This window comes from Desmodus rotundus, chromosome 3, assembly GCF_022682495.2.
Source record: "Desmodus rotundus isolate HL8 chromosome 3, HLdesRot8A.1, whole genome shotgun sequence".
NCBI classification, from domain to species: Eukaryota; Metazoa; Chordata; class Mammalia; order Chiroptera; family Phyllostomidae; genus Desmodus; species Desmodus rotundus.
Window position 1 is genome coordinate 180,649,425 of NC_071389.1, and position 15,757 is coordinate 180,665,181.

At 53.1% G+C, this 15,757-nt stretch overlaps 1 protein-coding gene across 3 annotated transcripts; it reads left to right on the forward strand.

The window, feature by feature from the left end:
* Positions 1–538: 538 nt before the first annotated feature.
* Positions 539–15,514, forward strand: IFFO1 (intermediate filament family orphan 1). Of its 3 annotated transcripts, none has more exons than XM_053921885.2 (9): positions 539–1,370; positions 5,175–5,235; positions 5,378–5,473; positions 6,267–6,407; positions 7,351–7,508; positions 7,628–7,748; positions 8,035–8,130; positions 13,209–13,339; positions 14,051–15,514. In XM_053921885.2, exons 1-9 carry the CDS (start codon positions 580–582, stop codon positions 14,157–14,159), a joined length of 1,704 nt encoding a protein of 567 aa, XP_053777860.1. In that variant the 5' UTR covers positions 539–579; the 3' UTR covers positions 14,160–15,514. The 3 variants fall into 3 exon arrangements, with proteins under 3 accessions (XP_053777860.1, XP_053777859.1, XP_053777858.1); XM_053921884.2 differs by having other exon boundaries at positions 8,038–8,130; positions 14,047–15,513; XM_053921883.2 differs by having other exon boundaries at positions 14,047–15,511.
* The last annotated feature ends 243 nt before the right edge of the window (positions 15,515–15,757 follow it).

Consider the following 15,757-nt stretch of genomic DNA (forward strand, 5'->3'; position numbering starts at 1 on the left):
TCACTTGTGGTTTTTTGAGGGGACTGGTATTGGCTTTGCTGCTTTAAGGGTAGAGCTGGGACGGTGGGACAGGGATCCTCTTAAGAGACGGAACCGTGTGGTATACTGAGAAATCAGGTTGGTTTTAGATTCCTGGGATCTCTGGGACTCCCCAGGGACCGAGGGAAGGAGAGTCGGTGAGTTGGAGTTAGGGAGTTTGGGGAGCGAAGGGCAATAAGTGTGTGTAGGGAAGATGGGCTACGCACCACCGGAACTCGTGGTGTACTGGAGAACCTGAGCTTTCTGCCACCCTGACTGGATTCTGGGCACAGGCTGGGGTCCGACCTACTCAGAAGAGCTGACTGAGGCTCCACTCAGCTCGGGGTTCTGCCCCAGACCCGGAAAAGTCCAGTTGGCAGCCTCAAATTGAGCCATTCATTGGCTTTCTCTCTGCCCTCCTCCGCCCCCCTGACCTCTGCCCGTTTTGTCGAGCTGTTTGATTGGTTCTCCCGCGTCCCCCGAGCGCTTCATTGGTTCTTCTCGTCCGCCCTGCATCCATGCTCCTGCATCGGTCTCCATCTCCCAGCAGAAGGCGCAGCCATGAATCCGTTATTCGGCCCCAACCTCTTCCTCTTACAGCAGGAGCAGCAGGGCCTTGCTGGGCCGCTGGGGGACCCTCTGGGAGGTGACCACTTCGCTGGGGCAGGGGACGTGGTGTCGTCTCCGCTCACCCCTTCCGGTCCCGCTTGCTCGCCACCTGGGCCGGCCCCGGCGCCCCCGGCCGCCATGGCCCTCCGCAATGACTTGGGCTCCAACATCAACGTGCTCAAGACCCTAAACCTCCGCTTCCGCTGCTTCCTGGCCAAGGTGCACGAGCTGGAGCGCCGTAACAGGCTGCTGGAGAAGCAGCTACAGCAGGCGCTGGAGGAGGGTAAGCAGGGCCGGCGGGGCCTGGCTCGCCGCGACCAGGCTGTGCAGACCGGCTTCATCAGCCCAATCCGGCCCCTGGGGCTGCCGCTGGGCGCCCGGCCGGCCGCCGTCTGCACCCCATCGGCACGCGTGCTGGGCTCGCCCGCGCGCTCGCCGGCCGGCCCCCTCGCGCCCTCCGCTGCTTGCCACTCCTCGCCCTCTACCTCCACATCCGCCGCCTTCTCCTCCACCTCCGCCGCCTTCTCCTCGTCGCCCCGCTTCATGCCCGGCACCATCTGGTCCTTCTCTCACGCCCGCCGGCTCGGGCCGGGACTGGAGCCCATGCTGGTGCAGGGGCCTGGCCTGTCGTGGGTACACCCTGACGGGGTGGGCGTCCAGATCGACACCATCACCCCCGAGATCCGGGCTCTCTACAATGTGCTGGCCAAGGTGAAGCGTGAGCGGGACGAATACAAGAGGAGGTAGGGATAGGGACCGGGCAGGTGGGAACATGGCTCAGTGACCCGCCACACTCAGGGCCATGATGAGGTGTGGAGAGGAGGGCAGCTGGGGCCCAAGAATCAGGGAGAAATAAAGTTCTCGCTGTGTAAGAAGGAGCTCGAAAGTGCAATAATGGAATTGGATCCTGCAAGACGGAATCTACAGAAAATGCAGAAGTCAGACCCGTGACGGGAAGGAGACTGGCAGTGGAATACTGTGGGCAATTCATAGCTTTCCTCTGGCTTGTCTTTCTGTCTCATGTAGGCTCAGTGTTTGGATAAAAGTGTAGCTGGGTTTTGTGAGGTGTGAAAGGGGCAAGGGTCTGAGCAATCTGGACTGCCGCTTATCTCCACCTGTCTCAGCCCTCGGGCAGTTTTTGTATTGTAAGCTCCACCTGCTGATCAGAAGTAAAAGGCAGACGTGCAGCTTTAACTGGGGAATCTTAAGTGAAATTAGAAGGGAGTGGTGAGAGAGGGAGGCACTGTGGGGTGTTGATTCTGCCACTGCTTAGAGCTTTCCAAAGCAATGTGGATGGAAGCTGTGTATCCACTCTAGTTTCCAATGAGGGGCTCTTGGGACCGCAGGGTGTTGCTTGGAGTAGGTCGAAACCATGGGAAAAGAAAGAGTAAAGGGAATTCCCTAGGGAATGGGGAAGGGCCTGGCATTTATTGTAGGGCCAGTGAGAGGGGGAATATATGAAGGTGCAAAGAGCCAAGGGCAGAGGCCTTGTGATGGGAGCCAACAGGGGAGCCCAGTAGGAGAAAGCTGGGAATGTGGACACACCCTGGGAGTAGGAGGCAGCTGGGGGACAGGCTCAGTGCATGCTGAGGATGCAGATTTGGATTTTTGTGGGGCACCTGGCAGGGCAGCACAGAAGGGCCAGTGAAGGGACGCAGTGCTGGTGCGCTGGCTGCAGACCAAGCGGATGTCTTATAGGGTTGGTCAGCAGGCTGTTAGGACACGAGCAGGGCGCAGCCAGCACCCTGTAGGCTCTGTGCGGGATGTCATGGTCCAAAAGGAAGATGGCAGGTCAGCGGAAGGCTTTGGCTTAGGGGCCCTCAGGTTTAACCTCTTAATTAGCTACTCTGACCCCTTGTGGGCAGGCCTGGGAATTACCCTTGCAGCTCAGTGTAGCTGAGATTTGTCTGGTGGGGATTGGCTGAATGTTTTGGGAAGTTACTGCGGCATCTGGGGTGACCTTCAGGTATCTGTAACCTGCCAGAGTCTAACAGATCACGGATCAGCAGGTTTTCTGAGGTTACGTTCTGTCGTCATGTCGGCTTCCTTAGGCGTAGTCCATGTTATGAGTGTCTTTGGGAATCTTGGTTATCCTGAAATCATCATTCAGATGCCACCTAGCCCCACCCCCAGTCAGAGTTAATTTGCACAGTTAGCAGTGGAACATGGACAGTTCTGGAATACATCCATAACCACAGGAACAACTGCTGTTTTGGGGGCCTTTTTTTTTTTAACTGAAAGAGTGTTTGTCCTTGGCTCAGCTGTCCAGGGCAGCAAAGAGTTATTCCTTGGGGACTGATGAGCTCATCCCGCTGCAGCACACTGCCGTGCAGAGGGCCCCGTAGCTAGGGTTGGATAGTACGTGACACTGGCAGTCACTCATCCTTCCACCCCAGATCGCCTGCCCTCATTCTGTTCCCTTTATAGCAGCACTCCAGCTCCTGTCTGCAGCCTGGAAGGCCTAGGCCCAGCCTGAGCACTGAACTGGGAAGGAGCTGAGGCCTCCTGGGTTCTGCTTTCTGTTCCCCTTCCTTGTGTGACCTTGGGTGTTTCTCTTTCCTGGTGGCCTCAGTTTTTCCCACATAGGAAGGGCTTCTGCTTCCTCACTTCACTCAAGGATACAGTTTATTTGGAAGAGAGGTAGGTGTGTGGTAAATGTAGAATACAGAGAAATTGCTAAAACCCTACATGTTCAGAGAAACTCCTAAATGAGACCAGATTTGAACGGAGGTCAAAATGAACCTATTTGTGGAAAAGTCTGACTAGAGTACAAACAGAATTCTAGTGAGCTTCCAGATGATTTCTTTTTGTATTTTTTTTACCCTGTAAGATTTTATTAGTCTTAATCCTGATGTAACTTTCTTCCTTAAGTTTCTACCTGAATTTGTTGGGTGTATTGTCAAACAATGCTTCCTACCCTTCCTGATACATTGTGTCCAGGGTTATTGTCCCCTTTCAGTCTTGCCTTCTTCCTCTAGGGACCCATGGGCTCCAGGGACATGAAGGTACCACATCTCAAGCCTTCACATTGTAGATGAAGAAAACAAGGCCTGGAAAGATAATGATCTTGCATAAGAAAATATATAACTTGATGCCACTAGGGCCTGTCACTGGCCCTGATTGTCTGAATGGGAAGGCCAGAGAAAAGGAGAAGGACATGGGGCAGCAGGGAGGGGTGGGCAGGGAGCCAGGAAGGCTTGCCACTGGGCTGCATGATGAGCCGTCGGGGTGGTGGCTGGGCTGGCTGCCTCCTCGCTGCCCAGCTGGGAGGGGCAGCCTTGGTGATGTAGTAGAGTTATTCTTAGGACTACTGCAGTGCGGATGTGAGTGAGGAACAGGAGAGCCAGGAGAGAGGAGACTGGAGGGATAGCCAGGGAAAGGTGCGGGGGCGAGATGGAAAAAAAGGTGATGGAAAGGGAAGGAAGGATTGAATCCTGAGTCTACAGAATCTGTTCCCTTGGGTTTTCATTTTCTTGCTGTCCTCTTTGCTACTTCCTAACCACCTTTCTGATACTGAAGTTTCTTTCTTGGTGCAGTTCCCCTCCTTTCTCAGACTGGAAGAAGCCTTTCCAGAATGTAGCAAAAAGTGATAGGCTGTATGAGTGGGATTTGAGAAGTTTCGCTGTTCCAGCCAGCCTGGTAGTAGGGTGCGGTATTGCACACCCCTGCCCCACTAGCCTTCCATCTCCATGATGTACCACACCATGCCCTGGCATGCCATGGAGTACCCTGTGAGAAGCTGAGCCCTGGGTCAGAGACCCCGCCTGTGGCCCAGAGTGTTTGTTAGCCTATTTGTGGTCTTGGTCTCTGAATTCTACATCCCAGGAGATGCCACCTGCGGTTCTCATCCCCCAATTCGCGAGATACTTTTTCATACTCTGGTTTCCCTTTCCTCCTGGGTTTGGGTGCTTAGTAGTCCCAGGATCCTGCTTTCCACTGTCACCCTCACCTCTCTCTGGCTCACTTTGTGGGGGCTCTGGGTAGGCAGTTTCTGGAGCTTGTGAGGGTTGACTTTGAGTGTCTCCTCCCAGCTCTTGAGCAACTCTTTTGATGCAGTATGTGTCTTGCAGCTGCTTTTACAGGGTTAAATGGCACCACACGAGGCAGGGTGGCAGGCTAGAGGAGCTCTGCTCTGGTGCAGGCAGCAGGCGGGAGACCGGATCTATGCCACTGAAGGTGGGGGACTGGGCCGGGTGGTCTGGTGTGGGCAGGACATGGGGGACGAGGCCAGCCAGGCAGCTGCTGGGGCCGGGGCCTGAACTGGATGGGCACTGTAAAGGACCGGAGCAGCTGCAGTCCTCTTAAATATAATTGCTGGTTGAGGCCTGGAGGTTCCGGGAAGGCAGCTGGTGAGCTCAGCACTGGCCAGGAAGCATGGAGCCACCCGACAGCTGCAGCTGGCCAGACATTCCTATCCTCAGCTCCTCCCTGTGCAGGGAGCCAGACCCAGGAGCTGAGGCCTGAGCCAGACAGGTGGGGAACAGGGAGCATTAGAGGCAGGGAAGGACTCTGCACCTATGCTCTTTCCATTCTTCCGTGTCTGCCAGGTGGGAAGAGGAGTACACGGTACGGGTGCAGCTGCAAGAGCGAGTGAATGAGCTCCAGGAGGTGAGGGCGCCCCACTGCCTGGGCTTCCCTCAGTTCTCCCTGTCACCTTTCAGCCCTGGAGCCAGCTCCTTGTCCCTCCTTGTCTTGTCTTCCTCTCACACTGGCAGAGCCACTAATATCAGGGTTTTCTGCTTGGCTGTAGGAAGCCCAGGAGGCTGATGCCTGCCAAGAGGAGCTGGCGATGAAGGTGGAGCAGTTGAAAGCTGAGCTAGTGGTCTTCAAAGGGCTAATGAGCAACGTGAGTGCAGCCAATGCACCCCTCACACTCTTCTCCCGCGGGCTTACACGCAGGCACTGCCCAAGACCAGGCAGAGCAGGCCTTGCTAGGTGTGGCCTGTTGATTTCCTGTCTACCACCCCTCCCCCTCTTTGGCTCTGCTTCCGTTTTTTTTTTTTTCCTTTGCCACCCCCTAGTTCAGGAGAAAAAGAAGGAAGACAGGTCCCTTGCATGGGAGAGGCAGCATACCTCCATCCTCACTAGGCCTTGTTCAGCAGTCAGTGAAGAACACAGGTCCCAGCCCTGCCCCTCCCAGCGGTGTGGCCTTGGGTGGATTCCTTAACCACTCTGCCCCCATGTGCTCCTGGGAAATGAAATAGTGAAGCCGTGTACTTTGCAGGATGATTATGAAGATCGTAACGTACTGAGGATGTGCTGGCACATACTTAGTGCTAAATAAGTGTTAGCTATTGTCCTTGCTGCATGACGCTCTCCATTCTTGTAACTCCCAGTAGTCTCTCTCTCTCTCCGGGAACGTAAGTTCCAAGAGGCACCCTGCATGTCAGAAGCACTGGGCCACGCCCTGCAGGGGCTCCCCACCTGGCCAGGGAGCCGGTTGCGTGAGCAGCCCGGAGTATGAGCGGGGTGCTGTGGGGCGGGCACCCGGGAGGGACACATCTGCTTGGAGGAGTTGGCGACAGCTTCATGGGGGAAGCAACGGTGACCAGAAGGGTGAGGAGGACCTTGTCAGGGCCTGTGGACCCTTGTGTGGAGTGCGGGGTGCCTCCTCACTGCTCCCCATGTTCCCTGGACAGAACCTGACAGAGCTAGACACGAAGATCCAGGAGAAAGCCATGAAGGTAGACATGGACATCTGCCGCCGCATCGACATCACCGCCAAACTCTGCGATGTGGCTCAGCAGCGCAACTGCGAGGACATGATCCAGATGTTCCAGGTGAGGGGAGAGGGCGGGCCTTGGCCTGGCCCCCAGCCCACATCTCCCGCTGCCCAAGTGCCTCAGGAGGGTTGGGGCAGGCGCAGAACCTTCTGTCATCACTGGCCTGGAGCCAGACCCCATCCTTCTTCTCGGGGGACTCATTTGGCACCCAGGGGCCCTCAGTGGGACTAGCTGGGGGGCCAGGAGGAGCCTCTGAAGAGAAGTTTTGGAAGCTGTCTCTAACCCATCTCTCCCCTCCCTCTCTCCTCTGTCTGCTTCCTCTCCTCTCTCTTCCTCTCAACTTCTCTGGCTTTCTCCACAGAAGAAACTGGTTAGTTTGCTCTCACGCACGCTTATTAATGTCCCAGTGCCCGTTTCTAAACTACCCAGGCCTTGGCCATCGGTTCTGACCTGCTGGGCTTTTCAGTGCAGATTTCTCCCCCTTTCTAGTTTCCTTGCTGTTTCCCCCTATTTTCCTCTCTTTTCCTTTCTGCTTCACTTCTTCCTGTCCCTTCTCCTTCTGGCTTCCCAGACCTGGGTGTGTGACTCAGGCTCTCCTTTGTGAACACCGTGCCCTCCTTGCAACCTGAAACTTTCTTTTTTGTTCAGTCATTTCACTAGAAAGACCTTCTTTAGAAAAAAAAATCTTCGTTAGCCATTGTGTACATCTTCACGTGGTGGTCGCAGCAGGCCATTGCTCCCCTCCTCTCAAGGCTTTGTTTTCTGTGTTTCTTCCTGTTTTCCCTCTCAGTCTGCAGCCTCTCCCCATCTGAGTCTGTCTGCCTGTTCCTTGGTAACTCCAGTATTCTGTTCCTGTCATTGTAACCGTGTCTTCTCTCTCTGCCCGCTCCACCCTTCTGCTGGTTCCTGCTTCTCCTCCCTCCCGGCCCACTGCCCGCCGCCCTTTCTCCTCATGCACCCGGCCTCGTCTCTGTAGTCTCTGCACTTGTCTCCCATTAAGGTCCCATCCATGGGGGGGCGGAAGCGGGAGCGCAAGGCTGCCATCGAGGAGGACACCTCCCTGTCGGAGAGTGACGGGCCCCGCCAGCCCGATGGGGATGAGGAGGAGAGCACAGCCCTCAGCATCAACGAGGAGATGCAGCGTATGCTCAACCAGCTGTGAGTCCCGCAGGCCCATGCCTAGCAGCCCCCCAGAGGCCGGAGCTCCCACCTCCCACCAGTCCCTCCGTCAGGAGGTAGGCCCCACCCTCCTTGACACCCGGGCTCCCTGTCTCTAGGAGGGAATATGATTTTGAGGACGACTGTGACAGCCTGACTTGGGAGGAGACTGAGGAGACCCTGCTGCTTTGGGAGGATTTCTCAGGCTATGCCATGGCAGCTGCAGAGGCCCAGGGAGAGGTAACTGCCCCTCCCGGCCTCAGGGCCCCAGTTCTACCTCTCCAGCTCACTGCCCTTCCCCTCCTCTTCCTCGCTGCCTCCTTCCCCTCCCTGCTATGTTTTCCCTCTGTGGCCATCATCCTTTACCTGCTTCTCCCCTTCTTCTTTGTCCCTTTTCTTTTCTTTCTTTGATTTCCTTTAATACAACTTTCTGTCTCTCTCTCCCCCTCCTTGGCCCTGTGGAATGTCCCCATCCCATTCCTTCCTTGGCCCCCTCCCCCAATCCTTGTTTCTCTTTCTACTCCAGCAGCAGGAAGACAGTTTGGAGAAGGTGATTAAAGATACCGAGTCCCTGTTCAAAACCCGGGAGAAAGAATATCAGGAAACCATCGACCAGATAGAGGTAAGCATGAGTGGAAACTGAGGAGCATGGTTCCCAGTGGGGGCCGTAGGTGGAGTAGTCCCATCCTGCAGATGGACCCTAGACACCAGAGCCCCCCTTCCCTTGATGGGGAGGAGTGGTCGCCCAGCAGTTGTACCTCTGGTGGGTTCTTAAGATCTCAGGCTCTGGAGGGAGGCAGACAGATGTGGGTCTACTTCTCAGCTCCGTCACTTCATTACTACTCTGACTTGTAACATGCTTCTTATTCTTTCTGAGCCTGGAAATGGGAGTCTTAATACCTCCCTCACAGAGTTGTTTGAAGATGAAATGAAATAGCGCCCATGGAGCTCAGGGCAGTGTCTGTCTCATAGTGAGCATAAGCGTACCATCTGAGAGGAGTAGTTGTTGTTATCCTCACTATTGTCGGTGCTACAGCAAGGCCACTCAGAGGTGGACTTGAACTTTATTGCTTCTTCAGCTCAGCCTTTGAACATTGATGTGCGAGTGAAACACCTGTTGGTTGACTCTTACGTGCCCCCAACTGGGGACCTGGCCCAAAACCCAGGCATGTGCCCTGACTGGAATCGAACCAGTGACCTTTCGGTTTGCAGGACAATGCCCAACCCACTGAGCCACACCACTCAGGGCAGAATTTCTATTCTTAGCCCTTAGTCTTGAGGAACATTCTAGAGATGGCAAGTGGTGCTGGTGCTTCGACTTCAACTGTAGGCTGTTAGGGCCTTCAGGAAGGATTCGTGGCACCCTGGTTGGAGGGAACTGCGGAGGCGGGGAGTGGGAGGGGTTGGAGGTGGTCCCTGTGAGCCCTCCTGCCCTGTGTGTGGGGGGCCCTTTCCTGAGCACCCTGACTTGGGGATGAGAGGCAGAGTTCCGACATTCTCAGCCGCTCTCCAAGTCCTCGTGGCATGTTGATGCTCTTGCTGCTCCCCCATGTCAAACGCTTCTGCTCATCTAAGCAAAACCTGCTTTTGGTTTTTGCCCAGGCAGACAAATGCCAAGTTTTACAGGCACAGGCAGATTTATGCTACTAGCTGAGGAGCTGGGAAGGGAGAACTAGAACTGATCTCTTTCCCATGTACACCTGTCTCACTGCTTTCTCTCTCCTCTCCCTCCTTCCCTCCTGACCTGACTCCCCTCCCTCTTTCGAATGGTGAATTTAAGGTTTGATGTTTTCACTGTACCTTCAACCAAGGAGGGGCCTCGGAGAAGTGATCTGGGGCTGCATCTCTGCCTGGTTCTTCCCTGGGACAAGAGGGGCTTAGTTTAAAACATGATGTGAGCCCTGGCTGGGCAGCTCAGTTGGGTAGAGCATCGTCCCCATAGGCCAAGGTTGTGGGTTTGATCCCCAGTAGAGGCACATAAAAGAAATCACCAGGGAAGGGGGGCTAAATGGTAATGGGTAAAATATAATAAAGATTATATATTAAAAAAAGAAACAACCAATGAATGTGTAAATAAGTAAGACAACAAATTGGTGTTTCTCCCTTTCTCTGTTTCTAAAAATCAATACAAATTTACAAAATGATACAATTATAAAAAAGTAAATAAAACATGATGTGAAAATAAAGTCCTAAATGGAAACATGCTTTTTAAGATGTTTGTAAGTCATCCGATCCCTCGTCTGTCCCAGTAGAATGACACTGAGAGGATGTTAGGAGAGCTGACGCGGTGGCTTTGGTAGCTCTGTTGCTCCTGGTGATCCATCTGGGCCACCCGAGGTCCTTTTATCTTTGTGCCTTTTGGTCTCTCAAGGTCACTGAGATGGAGGCAAGGACCATGTCCTATTACTGGATGGTCAAGCCAAGGCCCAGGGTGGAGGGTGGGAAAGAATTCTTGCTCCCCACCTCTTTTCCTCTCTCTCTACATTCCCAGCCTCAACCCCCACCCCAACCCCGCTCACCCAGTGAGTCTGGGGCTTCAGTGCAGGCGGCTGTGGCCGTGTCCATTATAATGTGTGCTCGTCTCTGCTCGAATTGTGTGGAGTCGGGGGGACATGCACACATGTAGAGACCACTGGTGACCATCCTAGCCCTCCACTGGGATAGAACGTATACTGGCGATGGAATGTATGGGGGTGGACAAAAGTAGGTTTATAGCCGTGAGAACATGGAGCAGGGTTTATTCTTGTATTATTACTTACTAGTTGTTTTATTATAACACACTGTAAACCTACTTTTGCCTACCCCTGTATTTATTTATTTTTTTATTTGAGATATTAGGCAACGGGAAGCAGAGGAGCTTGCTTCCATTTTTTAAAAAGTATATTTTATTGATTATGCTATTACAGTTGTCCCAATATTTTTCTCCCCTTTATCCTCCTTTGCCCTGCACCCCTGCCCCCGACCCAACCCTCCTCCATTCCACCCTCCCCTTAGTTCATGTCCATGGGTCGTACATGTAAATTCTTTGGCTTCTCCATTTCTTACACTATTCTTAACCTCTCCCTGTCTATTTTGTACCTACCATTTATGCTTCTTGTTCCCTGCGCCTTTTTCACCCATTCTCCTCCTCCTCTCCCCTCCATGTGATCTCCATTTCTGTGATTCTCTTCCTGTTACAGTTGTTAGCTTAGTTTTTGTTTTTTAGGTTTAGTTGTTGATAGTTGTGAGTTTGTCATTTTACTGTTCATATTTTTTATCTTCTTCTTTTTCTTAGATAAGTCCCTTTAACGTTTCATATAATAAGGGCTTAGTGATGATGAACTCCTTTAACTTGACCTTATCTGGGAAGCACTTTATCTGCCTTCCATTCTAAATGAAAGCTTTGCTGGATAGAGCAATCTTGGATGTAGGTCCTTGCCTTTCATGACTTCAAATACTTCTTTCCAGCCCCTTCTTGCCTGCAAGGTGTCTTTTGAGAAATCACCTGACAGTCTTGTGGGAACTCCTTTGTAGGTAACTGTCTCCTTTTCTCTTGCTGCTTTTAAGATTCTCTCCTTATCTTTAATCTTGGGTAACTTAATTAGGATGTGTCTTGGTGTGTTTCTTCTTGGATCCAGTTTCTTTGGGACTTTCTGAGCTTCCTGGAAGTCTATTTCCTTCACCAGATTGGGGAAGTTTTCCTTTATCTGTTCAAATAAGTTTTCAATTTCTTGCTCTTCTTCTTCTCCTTCTGGCACCCCTATGATTCAGAGGTTGGAGTGTTTAAAGTTGTCCTGGAGGTTCCTCAGCCTCTCCTCATTTTTTTGAATTCTTGTTTCTTCATTCTTTTCTGGGTGAATGTTTATTTCTTCTTTCTGCTCCAAACTGTTGATTTGAGACCTGGTTTCCTTCCTGTCATTGTTGGTTCCCTGTGTATTTTCCTTCATTTCACTTTGTATAGCCTTCATTTCTTCCTTCATTTTGTAACTGTACTCTATCAGTTCTGTGAGCATCCTGATTACTGGTGTTTTGAACTCTGCATCGGATAGGTTGTCTATCTCCTTGTCACTTAGCTCTTTTTCTGGAGTTTTTTATATTTTTTAAAAATATTATTATTTTATTTTTTAAAGATTTTATTTATTTATTTTTAGAGGGAGGAAGAGAGGGAGAGAAACATCAATGTGTGGTTGCCTCTCGCATGCCCCCTATTGGGGACCTGGCCGCCACCCAGGCATGTGCCCTAGACTGGGAATCGAATCAGTGACCCTTTGGTTCTCAGGCTGGTGCTCAATCCACTGAGCCACACCAGCCAGGGTTTTCTTCTGGAGCGTTGATCTGTTCTTTCCTTTGGGCCATATTTCTTGGTCTCAGTGCCTCACCCCTGTATTTTGTGCTAGGGTATGTTCTTCCTTGTCCTGCAGAGTGATAGGCTCCAGAACCAGCCCCCTCCACCCTGACTCTCCCGAGGTAGAGAAATTGGGGCACAGGGGGCGTCACGTTCCCTTCCTAGACTGAACAGGCAGCACGTCTTGCTCCTCTGGCTCTCTGCCGTGGGACCGCAGCGGGAATCCCAGCTCTGGAACCAAGGCTGCTGCTCCAGCTGCTCTCACCCAGGCTACCCTCTCTCCCACATGTCACTGTCCTGACTATATTTCTTTTGCCTGCCCTGTGACCCACTTCTTTCTCCAAGTTCCCATCTTCTGTCTGTCCAGTTCAGATTAGTTACGGGTGGTTTCCTCTGCCCAGTTCAGAAAGGCCTCGTTTCCTGCCCTTTCTCTTTGCTCTCAGGCATTCAAGCACATCACTTCCAAGCGGGTTTCATTCTGCCTTCACTTCTGGCCCCTGTCCTTTGTACCCAAAACAAAGGGAGGCAGCAGATTGTCTCTGGCCCAGATTTTTACCGCCTCTGCACCACCTCTGAGCTCTGCCTCAAAGCCTTTCCCACAGAAGTGGGCTCTGGGAGGGAGACCCTATTTCCCTGACTCTGAGGCCCGCATTTTTTCACATGTAACAGTGCCAAATTGGGACACATCTTATAACCAGTAGGACATTCAGTATGGCAAGAGGTCTTTCCGTTAGTCTCTGAAATGGCTTCCAAGGGAGAAAGTGAAGTAAAAAGGGTAAAATGGATGGTAAGAGAATTGAGCCCCTTTCAACAGTGCAGACAGGTGTCCTGCTTTATGCCGAGAGTCTTGTAGATACCTCACAAAGTTAACAATCCATTTCCCATCCAGGTGCCTGGCATGCTCACGTGCCTGTGAACAAGGCCTGTGGCCAGCATCTGCAGGAGTTTCTGCTCTTGGGAGGGACGCAGACTGGGTGCCGTGTTGTTGGGGGTGTGGGGAATGAGCCAGCTGAGCAGGAACCCTGGGCGGTACCTGCGCAGACAGTGCCTCTGCTCCGGGACGCTGTCCTCTCCCTCCTGCCCCCCTGAGTATTTCTCTCCTGGATGCTCTCCCAGTCTGTTGAAAGAATGCACGCCTGTGGCAGATACATTTGCATTCCTCTGTGATACCGTTCCAGGCAAAGATTGCCAGGAAAGCCAGAAGGAATGCTAGGATATCAAGTGCCTTCTGCCTTATTCTGATTTATTTTTAAATCTGAGCTGTTAGCCATGCTGCCTGGGCCCCCTGCCCAGTGGTGCTCTAGGGGTGTTTTCCTCCTGGGAGTTGGGAGCAGGGTCCCTGCTGAGTTGACCGCCCAGCCCTGTTCTTGCCACAGTTGGAGCTGGCCACGGCCAAGAACGACATGAACCGGCACCTGCACGAATACATGGAGATGTGCAGCATGAAGCGGGGGCTGGACGTGCAGATGGAGACCTGCCGCCGGCTCATCACCCAGTCTGGGGACCGGTAAGCACCTCCCCGGAGTGTAGGGCACTACACACCTTCCTCCCTGTTTCCTCCAAGAGCGCATGTGGTGGACCAGAGCCCCTTGGCCAGCAAGCCCTGGAGACGCCCTGCAGTGACTTAGTCACATCTGCATGTGGGGCTCTCATTGGACATCACCTGGTATGTGTGGCCTAGCTGGATGTGCATTAGTGGCTGGGCAGCTTGTACCCCCCAATGCCACCAACCCTGGTGGTTCCTCTGGTTAGAGGCAGCTAAAAACTGACAAGAAACAGAAGGGGTGTGGGGGCAGATTTTTATCTAAAGTCAGAGCCACCATTTGTGCATTTGACCAGGAAAGCAACACTGCAACAAAAAGTAAATTTAAAAAAAAGTCACAGAAGTACTTCAAATGTACGTAAAGCTGGGCCCTCCAGTCAGTGCGCTTGGGCTCAGCTGGCGTCTTCAGAGACTTCAGATGTTTCTGAACTTTGAGCTTCCCAAAGGCCTTGAGATAAAGGTGGGGTCGTCTCCCCATTGGTGTGGGGAGGGGGAGGTTTCCTTCTCCCCTCCCCACTCCTTCAGCCAGCACTGCCCTCACCCCATGGTCCTCCTGCCCTTGCCTGAGAAGTCATGCACCTGCCCACCAGAGAGCAAGGCCAAGGAAGAGGAATGCCCGCCTCATCAGGACTCCTGTCTTTCCCAAGGTGACAACTGGTGTTTTTTTCTAGAAAGTCTCCTGCTTTCACTGCGGTCCCGCTTAGCGACCCGCCGCCGCCACCGCCACCGAGCGAGACTGAAGACTCCGATCGCGATCGCGATGTCTCCTCTGATAGCTCCATGAGATAGGGCCCCCGCTCTGGTCCCACCCTGGTGGGAACCGTACCTCTCACCTCGGCAGAGCGGGAGTTTGCAGAAGGGGAGCTTCATTTGTCCTGCTGTACCAAACCTGGCCACTGGGGACAGGGCTGCTCCTCCCTCGGGCTTCCTCCCTTGGCCTCTCCAGAGTTCTAGGGTGTCTGGAGCGAGGCTTGGCCTGCTCTTCCCAGCTGGGGCTCTCCTGCCTTCATGCGTGGGTGTCTGCTACTCCCCGTCTTTAAAGTGCTGCCAGTGAGCTCGTGGCCCCGTAACCTCTCCATTGAATGAGGGATGTGATTGTCACATTATCCTTGCCCCTCTGTGGCCTAGAGCCAGCTCCTGTCTGATTCTGAACTGGTGCTAACTGGCTTGTGCAGCACGGGCAGCCGGAGAGCGGGAGAGGCCCCTCCGTGCTGCAGGTGGAGGAGGCAGGACCGGGCAGGGTGCTGTGTCCTCCCTCCGTTGTCTAAGTGCTTTGGTCACCTGCCTGTGGACAGTAAGGATTGGCTGTGACCCCCTCCCTCGGGGAAATGCCATGCACCAAAGGGGCCTCAATGCCTTGGTCTAGGTGGCTTCTGGCTCTGACTGGGTGCAGCATCATGGAGGGAAATCAGAAGCTTGTCTCCCAGTCACCGCTGAGGAACACAGAAAAAGGCGAAGCTACTTGGGTGTGTGTGCTCAGGGTCTCCGTTTCTTCAAGTGTCAGCTGAAGATGTGCCTCCTCCGTGTCTGTCGTACACTGAGACCAGCAGGCTGAAAAAGATGTCTGAACTTGCGAACCTTGGAGAGACTGGGGAGATCTGATGGAGACCTCAGCTTAACTGCCTGGGCGTGGCTGTGCAGGCAGTGAATGGAATCTTTAGAGAATGAAACTGGAGAGTATTTATTGAATACTTTGTGTCAGTTTGAAGCACTTTGTGGTGGCAGCTACACAATCCTGAGGTGTACACCATTTCCTCTCCATTTCAGTCATCAGGTACAAGGCAAGGCCTAGGAAGTTAGAACCTGCCCTAAGTCTTGAGTGGCAGAACCAGGGTCTCAACCCAGGTGGTGGGCACTGAGCCTGTGCCACCGAGCCTGTGTCACCTGCTCTCCCCCTCAAGTCCCAGATTAAATGGTGTGCACTGGGTGAGGTACGAAGCCCGTGTGCAGCCCACCTAATGGCTGGACTGTGGTGAGAAAGGCCTGGTTCTCTTACTGTGTCCTTGCTGGACACATAGCATCTGGAGACTTCGGCAGGGAATAGCCAAGTGAGAATAGACATTCTTCACACCAGTGGTGTGTGGGTACACATACTTCGGTCTGTTTTTTAAGCTCATGGGAGTTGGAGGTTTTTTAAGATTTTACTTTTTGAGAGAGGGAAGAAAACATTGACTGGCTGCCTCCTGCAACCCCCAGTCAGGGACCTGGGGCTTGGGGGCACACTTTGTAAGGGATGCTTCAGGTTATGCCTGCTCTAAATCAATCACTAAGGTTATGCCTGGCTGGGGCTGGCAAGGCCCTTTGCAGAACTCAACAAGAACAGTTTCACCTTAGGACCAGCCCAGCTTCTTTCCCCTTTGTCCTTGACCCCGAAATAAGATA

Excerpts from the sequence above, each read along its gene's own strand:
- IFFO1 (XM_053921883.2), top strand. The coding sequence starts at position 580 with ATGAATCCGTTATTCGGCCCCAACCTCTTCCTCTTACAGCAGGAGCAG. Across the intron at positions 7,749-8,034 it reads CTGCAGAGGCCCAGGGAGAG|CAGCAGGAAGACAGTTTGGA; the intron begins GTAACTGCCCCT and ends TTTCTACTCCAG. Across the intron at positions 8,131-13,208 it reads AAACCATCGACCAGATAGAG|TTGGAGCTGGCCACGGCCAA; the intron begins GTAAGCATGAGT and ends TTCTTGCCACAG.